A 25,493-nucleotide genomic window follows, 5' to 3' on the forward strand; every position below is an offset into this window, starting at 1 on the left:
TTGAGGTTAGCATGGTTTTAAATATATGGGTTTTTTGTCAAATTGTTGGGAAAACCATATCTAAATCATTTGTAGGATGTTCGTCAATAAGATGTTTATCTGGTTGTCAATGTATATATTTAAAATTAAACTTTCACATATGTTAGATTAAAATTGAAAATAGGTGACGAGTCAGCACATTATATAACATCATTACATTACATACTTCTTTTTCATAAAGTATGTATTTAGTAGATAACGTTAAATTAAACCATGCATGAAAATAATAAATTATTAATGTTAATAACTAAATTAAATTGATTAAATGATAAAAAATAAACATCATTCATTCATTTTCCTTTTGCTTAGTCCTTTTATTCATCAGGGGTCCACACCCAATTACCACCAACTTATTTAGCATAAGTTTTACGCAGCGGCTGCCCTTCCAGCCTCAACCCAGTACTGGGAAACATCCATATAGTCTTATTCACACACACACACACACACACACACACACACACACACACACACACACACACACACACACACACACACACACACACACACACACACACACACACAAGCACACACACACACACACACACACACACACACACACACACTACGGCCAGTTTAGTTTATTCAATTTACCTATAGCGCATGTCTTTGGACTGTGGGAAAAACTGGAGCACTTGGAGGAAACCCACGAGAACACGGGGAGAACATGCAAACTCCACACAGAAATCCCAACTGGCCTAGCCGGGACTCGAACCAGAAACCTTCACAGTGTCACTATGACTAAAATAAATGTATTAAATTATAAAAATTAACATAACTACTGACAGTAATGTTTATTTAAGTATCATTTAATTTCATTAAGCTCTACATTAAGTCTATTTAAAAACAAATATAAGATGACCTAGAAACCTAGTAGGTGGAGATCAGACATTGTTTGTCACTACGGTTCACAGGGTTACCTTTCTGATGGGTCCATTTGATGTTTCAAGCTCTGGTGTGACAGTCATTATTGGGTGACTGGCTGTCAACAAAAGGAAAAAAGAGAGTCATTCAAGAACCTGATAACAACTCCAACCGGGACAAACCTGCCATTCTTTGGGGCACTGATATTCAGACTATTTTGCACACATCTATAAAGACATGGTTCTTGAAAATATGAGAGCTGCTTTTAATATGTTCACTTAATTGACCAATGAAATATATATATATATATATATATATATATATATATATATATATATATATATATATATATATATATATATAGAGAGAGAGAGAGAGAGAGAGAGAGAGAGAGAGAGAAACACTTAAGAATTTAGTCTATTTTTAGGCCTCTACACATACCAGTCCTTGGTGTATTTTACAACCACATTGAGGGGGTTAGCATACCGTCAGTCAACATTTTTAGGAAAATCTCTCCACACCTGTCGATACTAATAGAATCCAGAGTCAATATGAATAAAAAGTATTTCAAATAATATCCTTAAGGCATTTGAAGACATATTTGCTTAAGTATTCACATCTGTGAGTTGCATATCTCTTTGATTATCACCAAACTAGCAATGTCCACCAATCCTATCCGCAATCTTTTTTTTTTTCTTTAAAAAGTAACAGTCCATGCTATCATTTTTTTAGATCTCTGTCCACTATCCCAAGAGGACGAAGGCTCTCAGGAGCTGTTGATCAGATAGTCTACTCACTTATCACTGATTTCAGCTACAATGGACAATGGTCACGAAGCAGGAAATGCAAATAGGCTTGTTGTAGATTGATCTTCAGTTGTGGCGACAGAGGACAGATCCTGAATTAGAAACGGATGTTTATGCAGGCGGCCGCACAGTATGGCACTCTGGTTATCTTGACCACCTGCGTCGGAGGAATCTAGCAGGAAGTCTGTGGTTGACATGAGACAGTTCATTGCATAACCAACAGTGTAATTCATCACAATATCATTATTACAAAATAAGCAAATAAAGGGAATGGCAAAATTAAATATGCATGACTAGTCTAACAAATATGAAATAAAAAATATGTAAAACAATCTGTTATTTATGTGCTCGTCATAGGATTATTGATCCCTGCCATTGATCCAAATTGTGACAAATGTTGTGCTGAACCTTCAAATTTAGTTCACATGTTTTGAACCTGTCCTGCTTTGTTTCCTTTTTGGGAGTCTGTTTTTGATTCATTTTCAGCTATTACATCTATTAAAATAGATCTTTCTCTCTATTAATTGGCCTGTTTGGAGTTCTATACCCTGACTGTGAGTTATTATTTAATTTTTCTGAATTTCAAAGATTCTTTCCTTATCAGCTAGGTCCTGTATTTTATTGCAGTGGAAGTCTCCTCAACCCCAATCCCATACTCAATGGATTAAAGATGCCTTATTTTTTGTTGAATTACAAAAAAATAAATAAAGTCTTCGATTAGCTAATCAGATTTTCTAACATTTGGTTGCCAATTTTTGGAGTAGGGTCTGTCTGCGGACTGCAAGACAGAGGTGTAACATGAAGGTGCCTTAGGGACGTAACTTGTTGTACATTAGAAGTGTAACTTGAAGTTATGGTGCCATGTTAAAACTATGTTGTCGGCAATATGGCACTGTACATCAGTTATTAACATCTACACCTACCCAACCCTAAGCCTATAACCATCAGTTATTAACGTCTACACCTTCCCTAAACCTAAACCCAAACCCAACCATCATAGTCATTAACGTCTACACCTACCCCAACCCTAAACCCAACCATTAGTTATTAACATCTACACCTTGCCTAAACCTAAACCCAACCATCATAGTTATTAATGTCTGCACTTACCCCAACCCTTAACCCAATCATCACAGTTATTAATGTCTACACCTTCCCTAAACCCCACCATCACAGTTATTAACGTTTACACTATCCCTAAACCTAAACCCAACCATCATAGTTATTAATATACCGCCGCAAGTTGCGGAGGCTTTCATACATATCACGCTCGCCATTGTACTGTTATTTGCAACCACAGGGGGTGATGCCCCAGTGATTAGGCTAACTGTCATGACAAAATAGATGAAGAGGTCAGCGAGTGGAGTTGCTAAATGAATGAATATAATAATATATCAAATTACTTAGTTGTGGATAAATTTGGAGAAAACTCATGAAAACAACAACACCAACAACAATGGGATCGTTGGTTCAATGGGATCTCAATAACTGCAAGTTATGCCTCTAACTTACTACAAGTTAGGCCTCTTCATCTTACGCCCCTGCTTGCCGTCCGCAGACAGATACACATGATTTTTGGAGCATGTTAAAACTGTGAATGAATTGTTGCCCATCTTGCACTTTTAGTCTGTATCATCCAAATAAGTAAAAGTGCTGATATAGCACAAGCATACAACTCGTTCTTGACACAAAACCACAAGTTTGAAGAATGTGCCAGCACCCAATTCAGTTTAATATATTTTCCTTTTTCTCTCTGTTTCAATGTTTTCTTTTCTTTTTTCTTTATTGTCAGTATTATTTTTACTTTATACACCATGCTATCAACCCCAACTTTCGATAAAGACCTGTTTATAGGCTTAGTTTTTAAAATCAATGCACACCATGGATTGTTTATACACATCATATACTGTGTTGCACAAAAAAATAATGAATAATCTGTTTATTAACAGTTATCAATTGCACTATGCGACATTGATATCAACTCTTGTCAACCCTTGATGTTGAAAATTCTGCAGTTTAATAGAGTGAGTTTTATTTAAAATTTAGCTGTTAAAAAAAGCACTTTGCAAAAAAAAATGATATATATATATATATATATATATATATATATATATATATATATATATATATATATATATATATATATATACACACACTCACACACACACACACACACACACACTGTAGTCCCAAAGGCAACTGTTAAATAAATAAATGTAAAACAACCATGAATAACAAAATGTCAACAACTGATAATTCAAACCAATTTTTACAGTGTAATAAATAGTGAATAACTTTCCATAACCATCCCATTATCATTGGTTTCATTTCAGCTTGAATAGTTTGAAGCGAAACAGGGAGACTGAAATCACTCTGGGGGGTGGAGATAGGTAATGGAGGGGGATTGGAAGTGAGCCCGCATGTTAGCAGGAGAGAGAAAACAATTAATAATGGGTGCTATTTGGGGGAGATCGTCGGCGCAAAGAGGGAGGTCGGGTTTCAGGGCCTTTTGGAGGACTTTGATGGTACAAAACAGGCCTCATTACTGAGATATTATCTCCATTCATACACTTCCAGAGTTGATGGGAGCCCTGCTGGGAAAGATTAGGTTCCTTTTGCCAGTGAACATCCCACATGGCCGCACAGATTTTCTCAGCTTAGGGTGCAACCGGCATTGCATGGCATCATGGGAGCTAAGCAGAGGCGTATTGATAGCCAACGATGTGTGGAATTAGAGATTGTTGCCTTTTCTGTAAGGTCATGTCAATCAAGATTAGGTTTCATATGTTTTGTTTAATATATTTTTAATATTATTATTATTTATATTTATTTATGTTTTGCTGTACATTAAATAAATAGTTTTTTTTTTTAAATATTCAACAGAAATCTCTAATGATAACCATGTCAGCAGGCAAATACACCAGACTTCAGAGTCACACTGTCCTTCAGTAAAAAAGGCTTACATGCACTGGCAGCCGTTCTGTGGATGGTTTAAAGAGCCCATATTATGGGTTTTTGAAAATTCCCCTCCATGTAGTGTGTAACACAGCTCTAAGTGAAGTGAATTATCCAGCTAAGGCTTAAATCTGTAAGAATACAGTGTTTAAAACGGTTGATTCATCTATAAAAGAGTCGACTCATAGTGCTTCAAACGAGTCGCCTTGATACCGACTCATTAGGTGTTTCGCCATGACGTACGAACGAAACCAAGTTATTCACGTGCACGCGCAAACCCGGGAGATTTCAAACCTGAGGCCCCGCCCTCTGACGCAGAAACCCAGACACACACACACACCCACAAACACACGCACACCCACAAACACACGCACACAAACATGCCGGTCGATTGAAGTCACACTGCAGATGGACATTATATTGAGTCTCTACCCAAAGATGAAACCTCAGCATTATAACCAAGCAGTTGGAAACTTCTGGAAGCTACATGCTACAAAGAATACTTCATCTGAGTTTGTTAAAGGAAGGATCAGTAAAGAGTAACTGATGGACGTCAGGATGGGTTTCTTCCATTTCTCAAGTGTAAGTACGTGCGGTTAAAGTTGTTGCCTCGTTTACTCTAGCTTGCAAATGTATTTAGTTGTGATTTGTTACTTGTAACCGCGTGTACTGTATCAGGTTAACTGGATATTTTATCTTATCGCGTGCAAAGTCACGTTAAAAACGCGACGCGTGCTGTTTGTTTATGGAGCTCCGTGCTAGAGTTCTGCTCCCGCGATTTATTCGGAAATTTATTCCCGCGCCGCAGAAATCTGGCGCGGGGACAGCCGCGGGAATAAATTTCCGAATAAATTGCGGGAGCGGTCGGTAACGGGTTTAATTTGGGACGGGAGCGGGCTGTCTAGCAATATCACGGATATTGCTATGCAAATTAGAAAGAGAGAGTCTGCGTGGTGCTTGTGTGTGTGTTAGTGCGCACGCGCGCGTATGAGAGAGAGCGAGAGCGAGCGAGAGAGAGAGAGAGAGAGAGAGAGAGAGAGCGAGAGAGAGAGAGAGAGAGAGAGAGAGAGAGAGAGAGAGAGAGAGAGAGAGAGAGAGAGAGAGAGCGAACGAACGAACGAACGAGCTTTGTGTGCTTTGTGCTGTGTGTGTGTGTTTATACAGACAGCTTGGCTGTCTGGACTGTATACTGGGTGATTTTTGGTTGTGTTCTCCGCTCTAGCGGGACCGGGCGCGGCGGGCAGAAAACGGAGCGAGTTCTCAGGCTAAAACCTGGCGGGTGCGGGCGGAAGCGGGAGCGTTGTCATCCGAAGGTGTGTGTGTTTTTGTGTGTGCGTGGTATGGCGAGTACACGACTGTCTCCTTCGTTCGGTTATCCGTGGCACTATCCACTCGCCATAGTGTGGCAGCTAAAATCCACGTCTACACTATCGAGCGTGTATGAACTGTGATTACTTTTTAAATTGCTGATTAGCTATTGGCCATTTCCCTCTCTGACTGAAGGCAGTCGACCAATCGCGACAGACTGTCATCGGTCCAATCAGCGCAGATTAGCTCCGCGCTAAGGAGGGGTTTGGGAACGAATGAATCACTGGACGATTCATACAGGAGTCGCTGGGATAATTAGCTAAAAATAAATTCAGATTATGAGACCATGAAAGTGTTTTTTGACCTTGCATGCATATTAGACTGTTGTTGGAGACCCTTACAACCAGGATATGACCCTATTTCATGTATAATATGGGCTCTTTAAGATTTACTGAAAGGTTTAGATGAAGACAGTTGTGCAACTGTGTCTTGAATGAAAGAGCTGTGTTGGTGACATGTGTTTAGAAAGTGATACTATCGGCCGCAAAGACTGAGCAAGTTTATCATCACATCTGACATTAGTATTGGGAAAGACGTTTGTTCTTGAACTTCTAAGTGAAACATCTTACATGTTTTCTAAAAAAAATGTAATTGACATCCCTATCAGTGGAGGCTTATATTATGGACATCCAGGGTCTTTGTATGTGCTTGAGGCAAATAAGAATACTGATGCTGTATGTTCAGGGTACATCTGTAAATTAGACATCAAACAAATAAAAAAAGGGAAGAATAAATGAATATGGAAGTTAACTATTATTATTTTTTAAAATCCTTTCATTTTCAATCTATTGTGACAATGCTGGCTTGAAATATTTAATGTGCTAATTTTTTTCACTCTGCTGAGATTGAATATGAACATTATTTATTTATTTATTTTGAGATTTCCAAAAAAAAAAAAAAATGCACTGGTGCTCTCCTGTGAACAACTTGCTGCAAAAACACTAGGCTGCTGGAAGATGTTAAAAGGCCATTCCTATCTGGTGTGTTCATCCTAATGTCCTATTCTAATGTGTTCAAATTAGTATTTAGGGTGTTGATTTGTGGTTGCCAGGGTGTTTTGGGTAGTTTGATGGTGGTTAAATTCAATCTGCCCATTTCTTTGGCTGTGATCTATTCTGAAGGGTTTGTCCTTATGCCCTAATTTCTTCAAAGAGTTTAGACTCTAGACTGAGTTCAAAGGGATGAATGGTGTGAGAAAAAAAAAAACAACCAACAACAAGCATTTTCTTTACTTCTGTGTCATCTTGCATCAAATGCATCACAAATTAAATATTTGTAAAATATGACGAAAGTAAAAAAGTTTCATCACATCACATCACATTTACACTTCTAAATCCTTCATTTCAGAAAGGCCTTTTGAAGTGGACAGTTTTGAGCACTAAAGACCCTTCAACGTGTTGCCATAAAAAGTAAAAAAAATATAGTGCTTCTTTGATGAATAACCCATAATTTTGGTCATTATTTAAATCTGTAACATTAACAGAACAGGATGAACTCTTTAAGTTATAATAACAGTAATATTTACAGTTAACTGTTTGTTCAAATCCCTAACCTAGCATGAACAACAGCGATTCTTGCCTTAGAAAACACTGTTAATTAGAACTGAATCCACTTTTACAGCTTTTTCTCAGACTGTATCCAGCTCTTGAGGCACTCAGCATGACCGTGATGGGTACTTTTCTGTGCCATCCGTTTTTGTGAGAAACATAAAGTTGATGGGGAGGACCAAAAATAAAGGTAGGGGTCCACTTGAGTTAGGTTTAATGGGGGGTGAAGGACTAAGATGTAGCTATGAGGAAAACTTTGAAGTACAGTAGCATAAAACCAAAATGCTGATATGCCCAAGCAGACTGGAATGACTGCGGGGAGCTGAAAAAAGACTGCAGACTGCTGTCTCCTTATGCTTTTATAGGCTGAGTATAAGTCCTAAAGCTTCAGTGATTTGTTAGTTAACTAGCAACAAAGTGTGAAGTGACTGACTCTTCCCAGTAAAACAGACTCTTTAAGATCATTTTCACCCTCTGCCCGTGGGCTGCACAGTTCATTGAAACCAGGAGTGTTTGAAAAGGATGTTAGTCTTTCAGAGCAGAGGTACACTTAGACAATGTGTTCACAAACACACACACATCTTGAGTTCAGATAAAAGATGTTGTAAATATTTGATTTGGTGACCTTTCGGAAAATATAGCACTTTGGGGCTCCCAGCTGTTCATGAATGCAATTTCAAAGTCACATTCTCCAGGTCATAAGCTGGCGCAAATATTCATCGGTACTTTGTATAAGTGAAGTTACAGGTGAAGGAGACCTCATTATTGCTGCACAAACTTATTAATCTTGTTTTCCTCTTTTGGAAAAAATACATAGCTTCAGTTCTACAATAAAATTTATGTATTGCTTGCGTTTTACTAACCTCCACAGACAAAGCAGGATTTCACATGTGATGACAACAATTTGGTTTAGAATGGAAGGTAAAACGATATGGTACATCTGACAATGATCAGTTCCCTGAAGGGACATGAATGACAGTGTGGTAAAAGGTAAACACTATTGAGATTGACATTACTTAAAGTGATTATAAATAATACCAACCCCACCCATCTCCTCTCAGTCCCCCAGATGCAAGCCCTGCCCTGAATAAAATGCAGGAAAGGACTGAGCCACCCCACCAAAGAGCAGGCAGACAGCAAGGCACAGAGAGCGAGAGAGAAAGACACCCATTTACAGCTTAACTGCCTTGTTCAGTCCGTCAGACTCTCACTGCCACCTCTATCTTATCCTCTCCCACTCTTTCTCTCTAGTCTCTTTAAATCTTTCTCTCACACACATACACACACTTATTCAAATACACTCATTCAGCTCAGCTCATTCACGGGCACGGGTCAGACAGCCTCACATTTCACCTTGCTCTGCCCTTGGCTCAGAAGAGAGAGATCCCTGCAAGGTGCTGCCATCACACAGGACACAGTCTTTTTTAACTTATTCAGGTTGGACTGAGGGACCTGGAAACTCCAGGACAATCTAACAAGATCAAGAAGTTTCTTCAGGATGGAACTGCATCACTTTCGTTCATCGTTCTGAAGAGCAAGACTAACAGACAGCTGGTTACAACACCAAAGAGAAACATTTGAATTCAAAGTTGGTCACTTTGTTTTTATTAAGGATTTTTAACCTTATATTCTAATGCTCCTGCTAACGGGATCTGCGTGAGGCAGAGAGCCCTGCGAACAACAGCATCATGCCGACTGCTTGTGCAAGGTGCACCTTGGGAGTCTGACCCATCATGTGCAAATGGACACCTACTACCGCTGGTCTCCACTTCGCTGGCTCAGCCCCCCCTTCTTATCCTGCTACCCTGGTATGCTTGTCCCTACTCTCTCTGGCTTGCTCTGCTCTTGGAGGTTGCCCACCTGCACTGGGGCATGACCCCCTACATGCGCTGGCACAAGGGACAAACTGCTCGTGGACTCTGGAGCGGCACACACGCAGCTATAACCACCTCGAGGGTGACGTTCGCCTGCGACGCCTCTATTCTGCCAACAAGTTCTTTCTCTGCATCGACAAGACGGGCAAGGTGGATGGCACACGTCGGAAAAATTACGCTGACAGTGAGTAGATACACAGTGCTATCTCCATTCATGTGTCACTGCAGAAAGGGAGTGGGGCTCATTTGGTCTTTATGATCTTTCATTGACTTTCTTATCATTCGTGTTTTATGGCTCTTTTAGTTCACTGCTTGTACAGTCAGACTTTGTATTACGAGTTTGTACAAAGGTGTTGCTAGGTAGGATTTGAATCAAAATATTTGTAAAGTGAAGGCCCTTCACTGTTATATGTTTTCCCACAAATCTCAGAATTAAAACTTTAAATCTCTTATTTGCAAATTTCTTAAAATTGCAGTTTTATTTCCAACCATTTGACTTATTTGTGGTACTTAGAACTTCTCATTTTTGTGGCCGTATTGTGACCATATATCCTACAATGTGACCATTTCTGTGTATCAGTTACCTGTTTTTTTACTCAGAGGTGAAAACAGAATCAGATTGGTTGCACAGGAGAGGATTAATGTAACACTTAACTGCATCATTACCAAAGTTTGAAATTAAGTGCACTGTCAAATTCACATGCAAGTTCAACATGTATTAAGAATAGTATTTTGTTTTAGAGTCTTTACATTGTGACGCAAAAATGTGTGTGTTATTTTATTATGAAATAACAGGTGCAGCTGGTCTCTAGAAAACCTAAGATAAATGAACCAGATGTGCCTGTCATCAAAGTTATCCCAAGCTCCTAACAAATCATGTCTACCCTACCTCCCAGTTCCATTATCGTTACACTTTTCCAGCTGGAGTTTTACTCTGTCATCCCTCTGTCACGGTTCAAAAGTGGCTGCTCATTCATTTGAATTTGAGATTTAAGTGGTGTGGGTCATGAAGATCATAGTGGGCTGACCCTGGCTGTGGTGTAGTTGCAAAAGTGAGTGAGTCAGACTTCTTTCCAGGCAAGTTGCTTTAACTGCTCTGCCACTGTGCAGATCTCAACTGTTGCATGACATTTGTTTACAAGTTAGGCTCTCCACGGCTTTCTCAGATCAGCTTAGATGCTTGAGCATCGTACAGCTGGGTGAAATTGTACAGCCCTCTTAAGCAATTTGCTTGAACATTTACTTACCATCCTCTCATTTCCTGTGCCTGAATTGAGCTCATTTTGGTAAAGAGGGTCCCCTTCTCAGAAAGGTATCCTTACTAACTTTCTAAAAGTTGTCTTTACTTTTAGAGAAAGTCTATATTTTGACAAAAAAAAAAAACATCATATTATGAGTCCATTTACCTTGTGCAGAATGAAAACTGAGTTTGCATTGTTGATGTTGCTTTGCTGCTGTCCACCTTGTCCTCTGCATAGCCCTCAGCGTCCGTCAACACTGCCGTGTTGCCCAAACAGCCTCGCACTGACCCCCCCTCTCACTTTTTCCAACTCCCGCTCCCAAACTCTCAGGTGCAAAAACAGTTGGAATTAGTCAACCAGCCCTTGGCTAATTGAGGTAGGAAAATATTGTATCTATCCCAGTGAACTCAGACTAAAGACTGAGATGTAAATGGATGGATGGGATATTATTCCTTTAATAAGTGCATGCTGTAGTATGTGCACTTTTAAGGCTTTTAATTACATTTAATTCACAGATTATGCAGGTGAGATTGTTTTTCTTTTCTTTTTGGAAGCCTCTAAATTGGCTAAAGTGGCAGTCTTGGAAGACTAAGCTTAATGTGTTACCAGAATAAATTTGAATAGTACAGAGTTTGGACACTTAGCACTCAGACATGGCTTTTATAATTGTGCGTATGATTTTAGTGCGTCACAAAAAAGCTTTTCTTTGACTCCATTTCCTGAAACTTGTTTTTGTCCAGGTGCTGATTATAGAACAGAACTTTGAAGTTTCAGGAAAGTAGATTGAAGTCAATCAGCATCCGTAAGATTTAGATCGTTTATAGCCACCTAATGCAAACTAGACAAGCTTATTTAACTATACTTTCGCAGATGGGGGTGAGTGAAAAAGAAGTGTGGTTGTATTTCCTGATATTTTGACAGTTCTTATTAGCTGTTGGGACTACACAAACTAATAATAATAATAAATCAACACGCACAATCCCAGTGCATTTTCTAGTAAATTCTATGCAGCTACAGAAGTATGATGTTAAAGCCAGCAATAAAATGTTTCATTAAAGTCCTTTAAAATGGGTTAATGGCAAATAATTCACTGTAATGTTATGAAATATTAAGTTTATTTGCTGCCTACATCTCTCAATAATTGAAATGCATTTTGCACACATAATGGTATACTTTCGACATCTAAACAGCTGGGACCAACAAGTAAACTGGTCAAACCTTAAAGAACCTCTTGCACTAGTGTGGGATTCAGATGCTAATCAAAAAATGGCCTTCAGTTTCGCATCTAATTTAATTTAATAATGGAATCTGTCAGATATAACAATGTATTTTCCTATGTTTTCTGGAGAGTAACAAATACAGTATTGCAGATTATAAGTTTAACTACTAGTAAGATATGTTGAGTTGGAAAAGGCCCTGACAACCAACAAACACTACTTGATAACTAAGGTGGTTTGTTGAGTGTGAAATCAGATATATAACTTAATGTTTTCTGTCCATTCCTTTGAAGGATTTAGCCAAGGTTGTTTTCTTTTACACTTTTCGTGTTGCAGGTACTTCTAAAATATTGCTGGCTGACAAACCAGCTTAGCTCTTTTTTCCCCCTTAACATTTGGCTTTAAAAAACACTGTTGAAGTCTAGGGCGTATGTGGTTGAGGACATCAAATGCTTGACTTGAGGCCAGGCAACAACACTGCGTTTAAGGAAATAAAGTCATGCGACAGGCATAATCAGAAAAGTCACTTTTGCTAAAATATGGCCACTTTGCAGTTTGCCAGGCCTTTCCCTCCTTCTCTCTTTTTCTCTCGCCCTCCTTCTTCCATTTCAGCTGTATTTACAAGAGTTGTGTCATGTTTACCAAGTTTCCCCTTGCTTTTCTGCATCTTGCCTTAGATGTTACCGTTTCCCTTGCCGTGATTTCATAGGTGTGTTGAGCTTGGACCCAAGTCACGGGAAGAAAATCATCCACCCGTTCTGAATATATTGTGGAATTATTTAAAACATATTTCAAAAAGAGAGACTGTCAGTTCATGGACGCTTAAAGGCCACAGAGGAGAGATTGTGCGCAACTGAATGGTGGCACATAAACCTTTGTAGAATCCCATATAATTTCCCAATGTCATATCTGAAGAGTTACAAATTTTATTTGATTACTGAATTCAGGAAAACATTTGACAGTTCTTTAACATTATCAAAATTAAATGAGACATTAGCTATGTTTCCTTCCAATGATGTGAATGAAACTTTCCCAATAGTCAAAGATAACAAAATTGTCACTTCCTGATAAACTGATGGCAAATAACAAAGAAAAATAGAATCTGCTGCGGTAAGAGCAGCGACTTTCTTTCTTAAAAAAAAGTACTTGCGCCCCATGAAGGTGCAGTGAATGTGCAATAATTTTTGGAGCTGCAACACCCCTCAAGACAGTTCTGGGAGAGTATACTGCCAAACTACTTTGATGATGGACTTTGTCAAAAGAATTTTAGAATGACCAAAGCAGCTATCAGATATTTTAAAATGTGGTCAGACTGCTGGTATGTCCATTAATGCTGTCCCATTGCACACAGTTCCGACAAGTAAGTGGATTGCCTTTGCACTTAATAAATTGTTCCTATTAAAGCTAAGTCACATGACTTTGTTAATATGCATTCTGGAATCTATTTGGTTAAAGTTTTTCCATTGTAGTTTATACACATTTGTTTTTAACTGGGATAAAAAGTTTATCCTACTCAGTTTATTGTAAATTGTCCCATTTTATGTGAATCTTGCTGTTTCCATTAAACATTTTTATCCGATAAGTAGATGGATGGAAACATAAGTACTTAGCAGCCTTATATTTGAGAGTACGGCAGGGCATGTACTCTACTAAGGACCTTTCATAAGTGTAGAAGTGAAGCTCCTGGTCTGTGACAGTTTAAGTGCTAAGGGCACATGGGTGCTAGGTGATTCCAGACTTCTTGGAAAGTCCGGGAATGTTGCTTACATTTAACCTGTGGGGGCCTCTTGGAGATTTTGGTGCCAGGAAAAAAAAGAAAATCCTACAAATCCTGCCTTTTTAATCCTTCCGATGGACAGTGGTCCAGCGTATACTGTAGTGAGAAAATGCTTGAAATCCAGGACTTGCCAGGTGTTTTTGGCTCTGGAGAGAAAAGGAAACACTGCCAGAGCTCTAAAATGGCTTAACTTTTTAAACCTTTTTTTTTTTTTGGAAAAATTATTTTTGATGTTATGAATGGATTAAATGAAGCTGTGTAAAACATATTAAAAAGCCTTTGGTGACTGGCTGAATCAGCATTGTACTGGAAAGTGCAAATGGTAACTTACAATTTCTAAAACACGTATCTTATAGCTAAATAGGCAGTCCTGCTTGTCAAATAATTTATGATATAGCTAGTCGTTAAATATAAATGTAAATAATTTCATATGAGTCTAAAAGATTACCTCGTACATCAAGATCCGGTCAGTTGAATTTGCTTAATTGTCAGTCAGAAGCTTCTTGTTTTCATAGTGATTTGTAAGGAAACTGTTGTTGATGCATACTATATTTTTTTGCCTGAATCACTTGGTATATTTATTTACTATAATACTTAATGCTTATTGCATATTACCTTCTTTTCTCATGTGCTAAACCTAAAAGGCACTTGTAGTCTTATTACAGTAGCAATTTCATTTTACTAAAAAGGCACAATAGGTGAACTGAATAGATTTTTTTGGTCACATTTTACTTTGATGGTCCATTTATTGAATTTAAGTTACATTGCATCTACATGCCAACTAATTCTCGTTAGATTATAAGTAGACTGTTAGGTCGGGTTTGGGGTTAGGGATTGAGTAAATTGACATGTACTTGCAAAGTTTCTTATAGTGAGTTAAATGTCTGTTGAAGGATCGTATCAACAGATATTAAGCAGACAGTCTACTAATACTCAAAAGGACCATCAAAATAAAGAAAGTGTTACCGATTTTTTTGTCATGATGCTAAGAAGTCTCTTCTTATCCTGATAGCAATTAAATTAAGTTGTGCAAATGTATTTATATGTATAGTAATATTCTATGCAAGGTGTTGGACCAAGAAAAGTTTGTCCAATCAAAACATTCTGTCAGAACATTACAATAGGCTCTCTTCCCTGCCAAATTTTGTAATTCCATACATCTGTGCATTCATTTTCTTTTTGGCTTAGTCCCTTTATTAATCTGTGGTTGCCACAGTGGAATGAACCACCAATTTATCCAACAAATATTTTACGCAGCTGATGCCCTTCCAGGGGCAAAGCAGTGGCGCAGTAGGTGGTGCTGTCGTTTCACAGCAAGAAGGTTGCTGGTTCGAGCCTCGGCTCAGTTGGCATTTCTGTGTGGAGTTTGCATATTCTCCCTGTGTTTGCGTGCGTTTCCCTCTGGGTGTAAGCAGTACAGGTAAATTGGGTAGGCTAAATTGTCCGTAGTGCATGAGTGTGTGTGTGAATGTGTTTGTGGATGTTTCCCAGAGATGGGTTGCGACTGGAAGGGCATCCGCTGTGTAAAAACTTGCTGGATAAGTTGGCGGTTCTTTCCGCTTTGGTGACCCCGGATTAATAAAGGGACTAAGCCGACAAGAAAATAAATGAATGAATGAATGAATGAATGCACCTGCAACCCCTTTCTGGGAAACATCCATGCACTCTCATTCACACACATACACTACGGATAATTTAGCTTACCCAATTCACTTTTACCGCATGTCTTTAGACTTGTGGGGGAAATCCACACAAACAACGGGAAAACATGCAAACTCCTCACAGAAATGGCAACTGACCCAGCCAAGGCTCGAACCTGCAACCTTCTTGCTGTGAGGCAATTGTGCTACCCACTGCGCCACCATGATGCTTTCAGACAGAGCATGGCAGGCAAATATTTTAACAACCTAACTTCTTTTTTTAAGGTTTGCTATTGTAATCTACAAACTGTATTATGATGTCTGGTGAATGCTTTGTGTTGCATTGTAGTGATGTTGTCTAGTGTCCTTTGTGTTAAAGAGGCGTGATTTTTGCACCTTTAATGAACATTTACACATGCTGAACAAAGCCAAGCTATAATAACATTATTCAGGTCTATTAGTCCTACTTCACATCAATGCAGCTGGAATGATTTGACATTTTAAAGTGACGAACTATTTCTTTTACCTGACTAAAATCAAACTTAAACTTTTTTCATGGAGTCAGTGTGTCAGTTTGAATCCAGTGATCTCTGAAGACATCGCAAAAACAGCCAACAATAACATCATAAAACGCTGCCTAGTCTTGTGATGACTCAACTAATGCAATATATATTTACATTCAAAGGTTGGACACTCTATATACCCAGTGGTGCTATTACTGACAGGCAGTCTCACGGTTCAGAAGGTATTGCTCAGCTTCTCTCATCTTCGCTCGCCAAACGGTAATGTTTGTAGAAAATTGACCCGAGGCCATTTCTTCCTGAATGAGAAGTCATTAGCACTGTTATTATTATTATAACTTTTTGTGAGGGATGTAAAACAAGTATTAATTAGATCAGTTGGGAACCCACAGCTTGGCTAAATCATGCTGTACCATATGCTGACTAGCATCTGCCAAAGCCAACACAGTCCACCTCTCTTGGCTCCAGGGCGAAATTAAACAGACAGACAGACTCGGCCTCATTGTGACTGGGTTCAGGCACTAGGCAGCAACGAACTGGAGCACCCTCTTGGGACTGAAGTCGCTCTGAATTGACCTTTTGATTAAAGCCATTCACCTTCAAGTGTAGGTTAACCCAGACCGTGTATCTTGGAGACTGTGAGCGACTACTGTGGGATTACCCTGCATGCATTTATGACATTTTAAGATTTACACATTTTTCGCCTGTCACATTATATTGTGGTATAAAACTGTCATTTAGGGATGAATATCAGTCGAAACACAGGCTTATTAAACAGATTTCTCTTAGTCTGGGATACTGGCTTACCCTAGTCTCGCACTAGGGTTTCATTAAAAGTTCACTGTATTTATGTTGTCCTTCGCTTTATGCTTTCATGACCTATTTGATACTGCTCCTTATCCATTCCTTATTTTATGATGATACATCAATAATTCAGTGTGAATAGAGTAGTGCCTTTCTAATCAGAGCAGAAATCTAAGGAAACTCCTTATAAAATATGTCATGATAAGAATGTGACGCACACAGTGCACCTCTTTACATTCTTATACAGCTGACTGAGTTGTAAAAAACGGCAATAAAATGGATCTGAGTCACCAAAAACAGGCCTATCCTTCATCTGTATGAGAATTCCAATGGCCACAATGGAAAAACTTCTTTCTAAAATAGATATTTAAAATTATTAAGTGCTACAATGGGTAGTGGATTTGGCAGCTTTTGATTTATAATGTCTTATGATTTGTGAATGACAAAGTGCTGTTCTTATATTTGGAAGTGTGTCGCACAATTAGCTGCTGGCATAAACATACTGTAGTTATAAAAGGATTTGCGTATATAAAACAACATGACAACAAAAAACTAAGCAAACATTCAGATCACCATGGCAGCATGGTTTACTCTTGAGTATATTGCTACCTGAATTTCTTGCTTTTGTCTGACCTAAAATGATCGACTTCAACAATAATGAGAAATGTTACTTAATATGAAAGCATATTAAAAATGACTTTTATACAATTATTTGATACTAAAGACTTGATAAGAGTTATTTGAAAATGCATTTTTGTCATGATACTGGATTTCGATACCAATCGATACTGAAATTTGAAGAACGTCTATTCCTGCTAACATTTGAGCGCTGTTGAGCACGTTCTTAAACATTGCTGATTTGCCATTGTGTTCACGTGCTCAACAGAAATGACTGGGATTGGCCGTGAAAGTCATTAGTTCACCGAACTCGCTGATGTTTACTGAGTGTAAACACAGATACAGGGACACTGGAGCATTTCAAGACACATCGATCAGCTGGTTTGTCTTTAAGCTGACACATGAGCGATCGGCTGATAAAACATGGCTTTAAAAAACAGTGTCCCTGTATCTGTGGTAAACAGCAGTGAGTTCGATGAACTGATTACCTTCATGGCCAAACACAGTCATTTCTGTTGCGCACGTGAACACAATGGCAAATCAGTGGTTTAAGAACGTGCAACAAACATCACTCAAATGTTAGTGGGAAATGGACATTTTTTTAAATTTCAGTATCAATTGGTACCAGTACCTCGACAACCCTAGCGTAGAAATGAAAAACATAGTTGGGATAGTTCACTCAAAAATAAAAATGACCATATTAGTTTAGTTACACTACCTCATGTGCTTTTGAACCAGGGGTTTCCAAGCTTGGTCCTGGAGGGCCGGTGTCCTGCATATTTTAGTTCCAACCCCAATTTTACACATCTGAACCAGCTAATCAAGCTCTTTCTGGGTATACTAAAACTTCCTGGCAGGTGTGTTAAAGGAAGTTGGAGCTAAACTGTGAAGGACACTGGCCACTTGCTTTGTTTTGTTGAACAAAAAATAAGACATTTTATCTTATTTTGTGTTCAGGAGAAGAAGGAAACTTAAAATGGTTTTGAACAAGTGAAGGATGTGTATATTAGGACAAAATTTTTATGTCCTAATTTTCCTATCTCTTTAATATATACCAAAAAAAAATTTAAAGTTACTTTAGTAAATAAAAACTGAAACGAAGACTAAAATAATTGGTCAAATAACATTTTCATTAACTGAAATGAAAATTCATTCATTCATTCATTCATTCATTTTCCTTCAGCTTAGTCCCTTGTAATATTTTTATATTACAAGCAACTTGTCCAGCATATTTTTTACACAGCAAATGCACTTACTATATAGTGCATGTCTTTGAACTGTGAGGGAAACAGCACCCGGAGGAAACCCACGCCAACACCGGGAGAACATGTAATCTTCACACAGAAATGCCAACTGACCCAGCTGGAACTCAAACCAGTGACTTTTTTTTTTGGCTGTGAGGCGACAGTGCTAACCACTGAGCCACTCTGTCCCTATAAAAAATTCATAATAAATGAAAAACTAAAACTAACAACAGTCAATAGAAAAACTTCCTGAAGTAAAGTAATAATTAGCTAAAAATATATAATTAGTTTCCGAATTCATATGCACTAATTCTGTGGTGAGAAATCTGACTTGTGGCTGGTTAAGTACCTGTAGATGCCGCTTTTACAAACAAAAGGAAAATAAATTTCTTCATTTGCCAAAAAAAAAAAAAAAAAAAAATGCTAAAGAGACAAGTTTAACTACATTAAAAGTAGAAATTTGTCCTATTTCTTCTTAGTCCAGTGTCTGTTTAAAATATATTACTTTTATTACTAAGAGGTTTGAAGAGGAGTTAACGTAAAGTTTGCTTTGGTTGACACTGTATGTTTTGTTAATTGTTAAATTAGAATTACCTACACTGAAATGTTTGTGTTCATAAAGTAAAATAAAAGATATATTAAAACTAACAAAAACTCTATGAAATAAACAACAAAACAAAACAAAAATTTACAGCAAATTTAAAAATAGTTTCAAAATAAAATTTAACTTAAAAAATGCTAAACTATTATATCCTTGGGTGAGGTTCTGAAACTCTTTCAGTACCTATTTATAAATGATTTTATTTGTCCATCACACCTATTTTTATCATCTTGTGATCTCAAAACAAAACCACACGACTTTTTTTAATGTTGATACTGGAATTTTTTCAGTAAAGGTGTTTCCATCTTAGTTTATGTGCATTTTTTCCCATTGAAAGAAAAGTTTATCCTAACCAGTTGTGCACATACGTTTTTATGCACATTTTTTAAAATGTATGCAAATCTTGTAATTATTTGTATGCAATAATCCAAAATGTGCATAAAATAGGTGGATGGAAACAGTTTGTGAAGGCCAACAACAGTGTTTCAACAGCTTTATCTTGCCACCTAAAGATGTAAAGTAATTATGATGTGGTGAAATGTGCTGTCCTGAAAAGACATATAAGGGCATTGTCTATCAGCACAGTGAGTCATAAACACACATAGGAATTGGCCCCATGGTGTAAACATAATGTGTTTGTGATTGCTCACTTAGGCACTTGTTGATTGTCGAAACTGATAAGTTATATAGCGGTTATGATTTGATTTGTCTTGTATCAGATTTTTTTTTTAGCACACATTAAATTAATAATACGAATTTACTGCACCTCACAGTTCTTTTCAGTTGTTTTGGCAAATCAATTTACATCTGTAGCCATTATGCTACCACCAACATTACAAAGCTGTCCAAATGTATACATTATCTTAATTTCCTGACACAGTTTTCTTTTTGTGTTGCCCCATTACCACAACTGGGATTAAGAAACACTTTACAAAAATTGCATATTTTCCCACACACTCCTCAAGATCTGTTTAGTTTCCTGTGTGGCCAATTAGCTGAATCAACATGCTCAGGATGTGTGCTGTCTGTCAGTTCTGCAATCTTTCATCTGCAGGTCTACACACAGCAGAGCACACTGTAAATGTATGTTTGTATTCTTCTTTTCTGTCTGATTGAGACCAGACTAGATTTTATAAATGGGCTCTGTGAAATGTTGCTTTGCTGATTTCTTAAGAACTGGTTCTTTGTATGTTATTAATTGATTAAAGAGATTACCAGAGCAGTTACTGAGTTAGTGTTTGACTGTCTAACTGAATTGAAAATTTTCATTATTAATGTTTTCGAATTTTAATACAGCACACTTACAGGAAAAAAAAAAACATACATTTCATGATGACTTTTCAAACGTTCCAAAACCACTTTTTTGCTTCACGTGTGATTTTAAACTTCTAGATAGGAAAGTAAATGATTGACCAATACCTAATGCAATATTTTCATCAGTTGATTTGCTTCAGGATTCATTTATTCATTCATTTTCTTGTCGGCTTAGTCCCTTTATTAATCTGGGGTCACCACAGCGGAATCAACCGCAACATCCAGCAAGTTTTTACGCAGCGGATGCCCTTCCAGCCGCAACCCATCTCTGGGAAACATCCACACACTCATACACTACGGACAATTTAGCCTACCCAATTCACCTGTACCGCATGTCTCTGGACTGTGGACTCTGGAAGGAAACCAGAGTACCCAGTGGAAACCCACGCGAATGCAGGGAGAACATGCAAACTCCACACAGAAACGCCAACTGAGCCAAGGATCGAACCAGCGACCCAGCAACCTTCTTGCTGTGAGGCGAACGTGCTACCCACTGCACCACTGCATCGCCTTTACTTCAGGGTTGCAATTTGTAAAAGATTTTGGGCACAGAAAGATCTAGAGCAGTGGTCTTAAATTCTTGGAGGGCCACAGCTCTGCAGAGTTAAGCTCTAACCACCTTCAAATCACACCTGCTCAATAGTCTTTAGTAGTTTTGAACACTGTGTTTGATAAGGGTTGGAGCAAAACTGTGCAGAGCTGCGGCCCTTCAGGAATCATTCATCCTTGCAGTTGAATTGCTTCATTCAGTTTTGATTTAAAATCTATGTTTTTATTTTTTCATATTTTTCTAACCAGGCTCAATAAAATGCATGAAGATTTATTCTGCCGATTTTATTTGAAAAGGAAAATCGGGTTGGTGTCAGAACCCAATGTCAGGCCGACATCAATGTCCAACACCCCAATCTAAAATCAACCAAATATCAATGTCTAATGATGTTAAAGCTTGACATTGTGTGGACATTACTACTATGACATCTATCAGATGTTGGATTTTGATTGCCATACTTGATGAATTAATGTCAGTATTTGACGTCAATTTGACATTAGTTTAAGATGTTAGCTTGACGTTGGATTTTGGTCACTTTCCAAGACAATGTAATATCAACCAAATATTCATCTAATGATGTTACAGCTTGACGTTGTGTGAATGTTACCACTATGACTTCTATCAGACGTTGAATTTTGGTTGCCATACTTGCAAATAAATGAGGGTATGTGACATCAATTTGATAGTTTAAGATGTCGGCTTGACATTGGATTTTGGTCACTTTCCAACACAACCTAAAATCAACCAAATATCGTCATTTGACGTCGTTATTGGATGTCATAATAACGTTGTCCATAGATCCTGGCTAGACATTGAATTGTGGTCACCTGATGTCAGGACATAAATCTAACCTATTATTAACGTCTTATAACTTTGTGTGTCTGCTGGGTAGTTATGGGAATCGGCCAAAATGTCCATATTGGTAAATCTCTAGTGAAGATTACAATTTTCCTAAGTTGTAAATCATTATTTTTTTTGTAAAATTAACTAATGGAGCTTTGAGCTTGCTATTTTTTAAAAGTTTCATATTGCATTTATATGTAAAAGTAATTGATTACTTCAAATGTCTGTATTTCTTTCAGTAAACTGAATATTAAATCATCTGCAATCTGCAAAGATAAAATTAGACCTTTTTTAACAACTGGTCTAGAGGTCATTTTTCATAAACATACTTAGTCCGTTGTTTCAAGATCACACAGGTGTCTTAGCAGTTAAAACGACATTGCAAAAACACATCAAAAATGCTAATCAATTTGATGTCAAAACGTTGACGTCTTTTTGACATCCATACTGTTACTTACTGACAATATGATGACATATTGATGCCTTTTTCACCACAAAAATAACAACAAAAAAATTATTATAATTAAAAAAAAAGTTTTATCTGAAAAGCTTTAATTCTAAATTCCAAAATTACAGTTTAGTATCCCTATAATTCATGTAAACTACCTTGAAAGGCATATATCTACATCAAATTGACGTCTGGCATTGGTGTCAAGGACCATTTTTTGACACCAACATATTGTCAGTTTGATATTTTGGCATCAAGGTAGTCAATTCACATCAAATCGTTTTTGATGGAGTTTTATAATGTTATTTTGACATCAAGGTACCTTGCTGAAATGTTTCACACGGACCAGAATGTGTCAAAATGTTTTGATTGGCAATAATGCTTGTTCTATATTTATTTGTAAGAAATAATGTCACTTTTGTTACATACAGATCTTAATGGGCACTAACACGTCTGATGTTAGAGCTCTTTGAAACCTGGAAAGATGGAAAGATGTCATCGCCGCTCAATTCAGTTGCGAAGTTTCAGGTGAGCTCTGATCAGAAAGTTCCAGACCAAGGTTGAGTGGACAAGGGCCAGAAATCCCCCATGGAGGATAGTGTTAAGGTCAAGGCCTCTCTCACTAGCTGAGTGATTTGACAGATCTGACAAGAAGCTGATGGCCCCTTTGTGCTGGCTGTCAGCTTCCTGTTCAGTCCGTCTCATTTCAGTGCTTTGAAACACACAGTGAGCTCCAGCCATGGAAAACATCCTGCTTCAGACTGACCAAGTGGAACTCCTTGTCTACGCTCAGTCTGCCCTGCTTCAAGTACAACCATCTTTTCTATTGCCACAACCTTTGTAACTCCACTGCTATTTTTAGGTTAGGTACTTTGTCTAATGCGATAATGTAACTGATTTGGGTTCTAGATTAATGTTCTATGACAACAACAAGTAAGTCCCCTAGACTTACAGTACACATGTTCTAGAGTTCAAGTTCAACCACAGCTTTATTTGAATGAGCTCTACATGTATTATCAAAGATGCAGTATAGTAGAGCACTGGTCTCTTCCCCAAGCCTGTTTTCAGACTGCATCTGCATTTTGGCTGGCAGACGGATCTCCTCTCCTGCAATTTGGTGCAATTAGCCACATTTCAACGATGACCTCAGCCTTAATCCTGTGCCTTTTGATAACGCTGGGTGCAGAAAACAACAGAAGCCTTGAGTCACAAAGTACCGCTTGAATCTGCTTGTAACCATTCGTACCAGCCATTGATGTCTTCCCACTTTCTGGCAGAGGAAGTGATGCATGATTTGGAGGCACTGCTGCACACCCTCTCCTTGATTAAAGAAAAGCCCATTTATGGGGTCTGCTTTCTTTCCTTGCCACCTCACGCTTTTATGTGCCTCACAAGACCAGACACATTAGACCATGTCTTCGTTAACCTCTTTGGCCTACACAGTCCTCTCGACAGAGCCACCGCTTGCCCTTCGGCATGCATAAATTGTTTGTGGGTGGGTGATTGTCTGCTAGATTTTTCCAAGGAAAAAAGCTAGCAAGGGAACCATCCTCAGGGTTCAGACACATATGCACTAGGAATTTACCTTTTTGAAGGTCTGACCACTGGTTTGCAATCACCAGAGTAGTGCAAAGTGACAGCAAAACAACTTCAATTTACTCGAAGATTTTATAAAGAATGCATATTTAATGCTAATCAATTTCTTGCCTTGGCTTCTTTCATTAATTTTCCTTCAGCTTAGTCTCTATTTCAGATACCATGAACCAGCAACTATTCTAGCATATGTACGCAGCGAATGCCCTTCTAGCGGCAACCCAGCATTGAGAAAAACCCATACACACTCACACTCCCACACACACACACACACACACACACACACACACACACACACACACTATGGACAATTTACTTTATTCAAATCACTTAACTACATTTTTTTAATTTTTTGTGGGGGAAACCGGAACACCCAGAGGAAACCCACGCAAACATGGGCAGTGTTGCCAACTTAGTAACTTTTCAGACACCCTTAGCAACAATTTTTCAAAAAAGTGACTAGCGACAAATCTGGCGACTTTTTTTAGTGTTAGTGGAGACTCTCATGTATCCATATTCTACCATTCCTACTCTTCTCAACTAACTGCAGGTGATGCCGCCGGCCCCTTTCCCGCCTCAGAGCACTCACGGGTGGCCCAGTCCTCGTATAAAAGTCTCTCCCACCTGCAGCCTGAGAGCAGATTACCTCTCTGCGTACCAATGGCAAATTAATTCAGCACCGTGAGTGTGAGGTATTTCCCTTGCGCAAGAAAACTAATCTGTTTCTCCTTTGTTTTAAATTTAACAATTTAATTTGAGAGTTTATTCTTTTCTTGTTCACAATCACAGAGATTTTAGTGACAGTTTCGGAACTTGTCTGAGTCTATTCAGGGTGTCTGCAGGGTCTTAAAAGGATTAAAAGCTGATAAACTATTGTGGATAAATTTAAGGCCCTTAAATATTAAAAAGTCTTAAATTCTATTTTGCAAGGTATTAAATTTTATATCATTTTTGATTATGAAATATATGCTTGTATGCTAAAGTTTGGCTGAATTAAATCTGCGAATATCATGATGCTGTGTAGTATGAAATCAATGAAATCCTACTAGATTTGACATCATGCTGCTCAATAGTAATGAATGCAACACTATTATTTCTGCAGTTCTATGGGTGCCAACCTGCTGAATTAGCCAGATTTAATAGATTTGTATTCAGTATATGAATGTTTTAGTTTTGGATTAATTTCTTACATTAGTATTTAGTAAATATACTGTAAGTTAAAATCTCACCAGTGTTTCCAAGTGAAAAGTGCTTGTAAGGTATTAAAATGTATGGAAAGAGTCTTTAAAATTATTGAATTTCACTCTCTGATTCCTCTATATACTCTGTTATTATTTCTGAGAGATTACTGCTAATTCACTACACATCAATACTGATATACTGTATTCTGATATACTGTAACTGTTGGACGCGATTACGTCAGTAATATGCAAATTGACGTATGGCATAATCTAGTGACTTTTAGCGACTTTTCAGGCAGAGCTTAGGGAATTTTCATTTAAAATAGTTGGCAACACTGAACACGGTGAGAACATGCAAACTCCACACAGAATGCAAATTTCTTCATTTTTGTTCAGAGGATGAATAACAGAATTTACTATTTTGGCCGAAGTTTTAAGGACTTTTATGCAT

The 25,493-nt window shown here is 37.9% G+C and overlaps 1 protein-coding gene across 1 annotated transcript in view; it reads left to right on the top strand.

The window, feature by feature from the left end:
• Nucleotides 1-9,309: 9,309 nt before the first annotated feature.
• Nucleotides 9,310-25,493, top strand: part of fgf22 (fibroblast growth factor 22) — a 40,221-nt gene continuing 24,037 nt past the window's right edge. The window contains 1 exon segment of the mRNA NM_001040095.1: nucleotides 9,310-9,634. Within this exon segment, the coding sequence (NP_001035184.1) occupies nucleotides 9,310-9,634 (325 nt within the window).

The sequence above is a fragment of the Danio rerio genome, chromosome 22, assembly GCF_052040795.2.
Source record: "Danio rerio strain M-AB ecotype USA chromosome 22, GRCz13ab, whole genome shotgun sequence".
NCBI classification, from domain to species: Eukaryota; Metazoa; Chordata; class Actinopteri; order Cypriniformes; family Danionidae; genus Danio; species Danio rerio.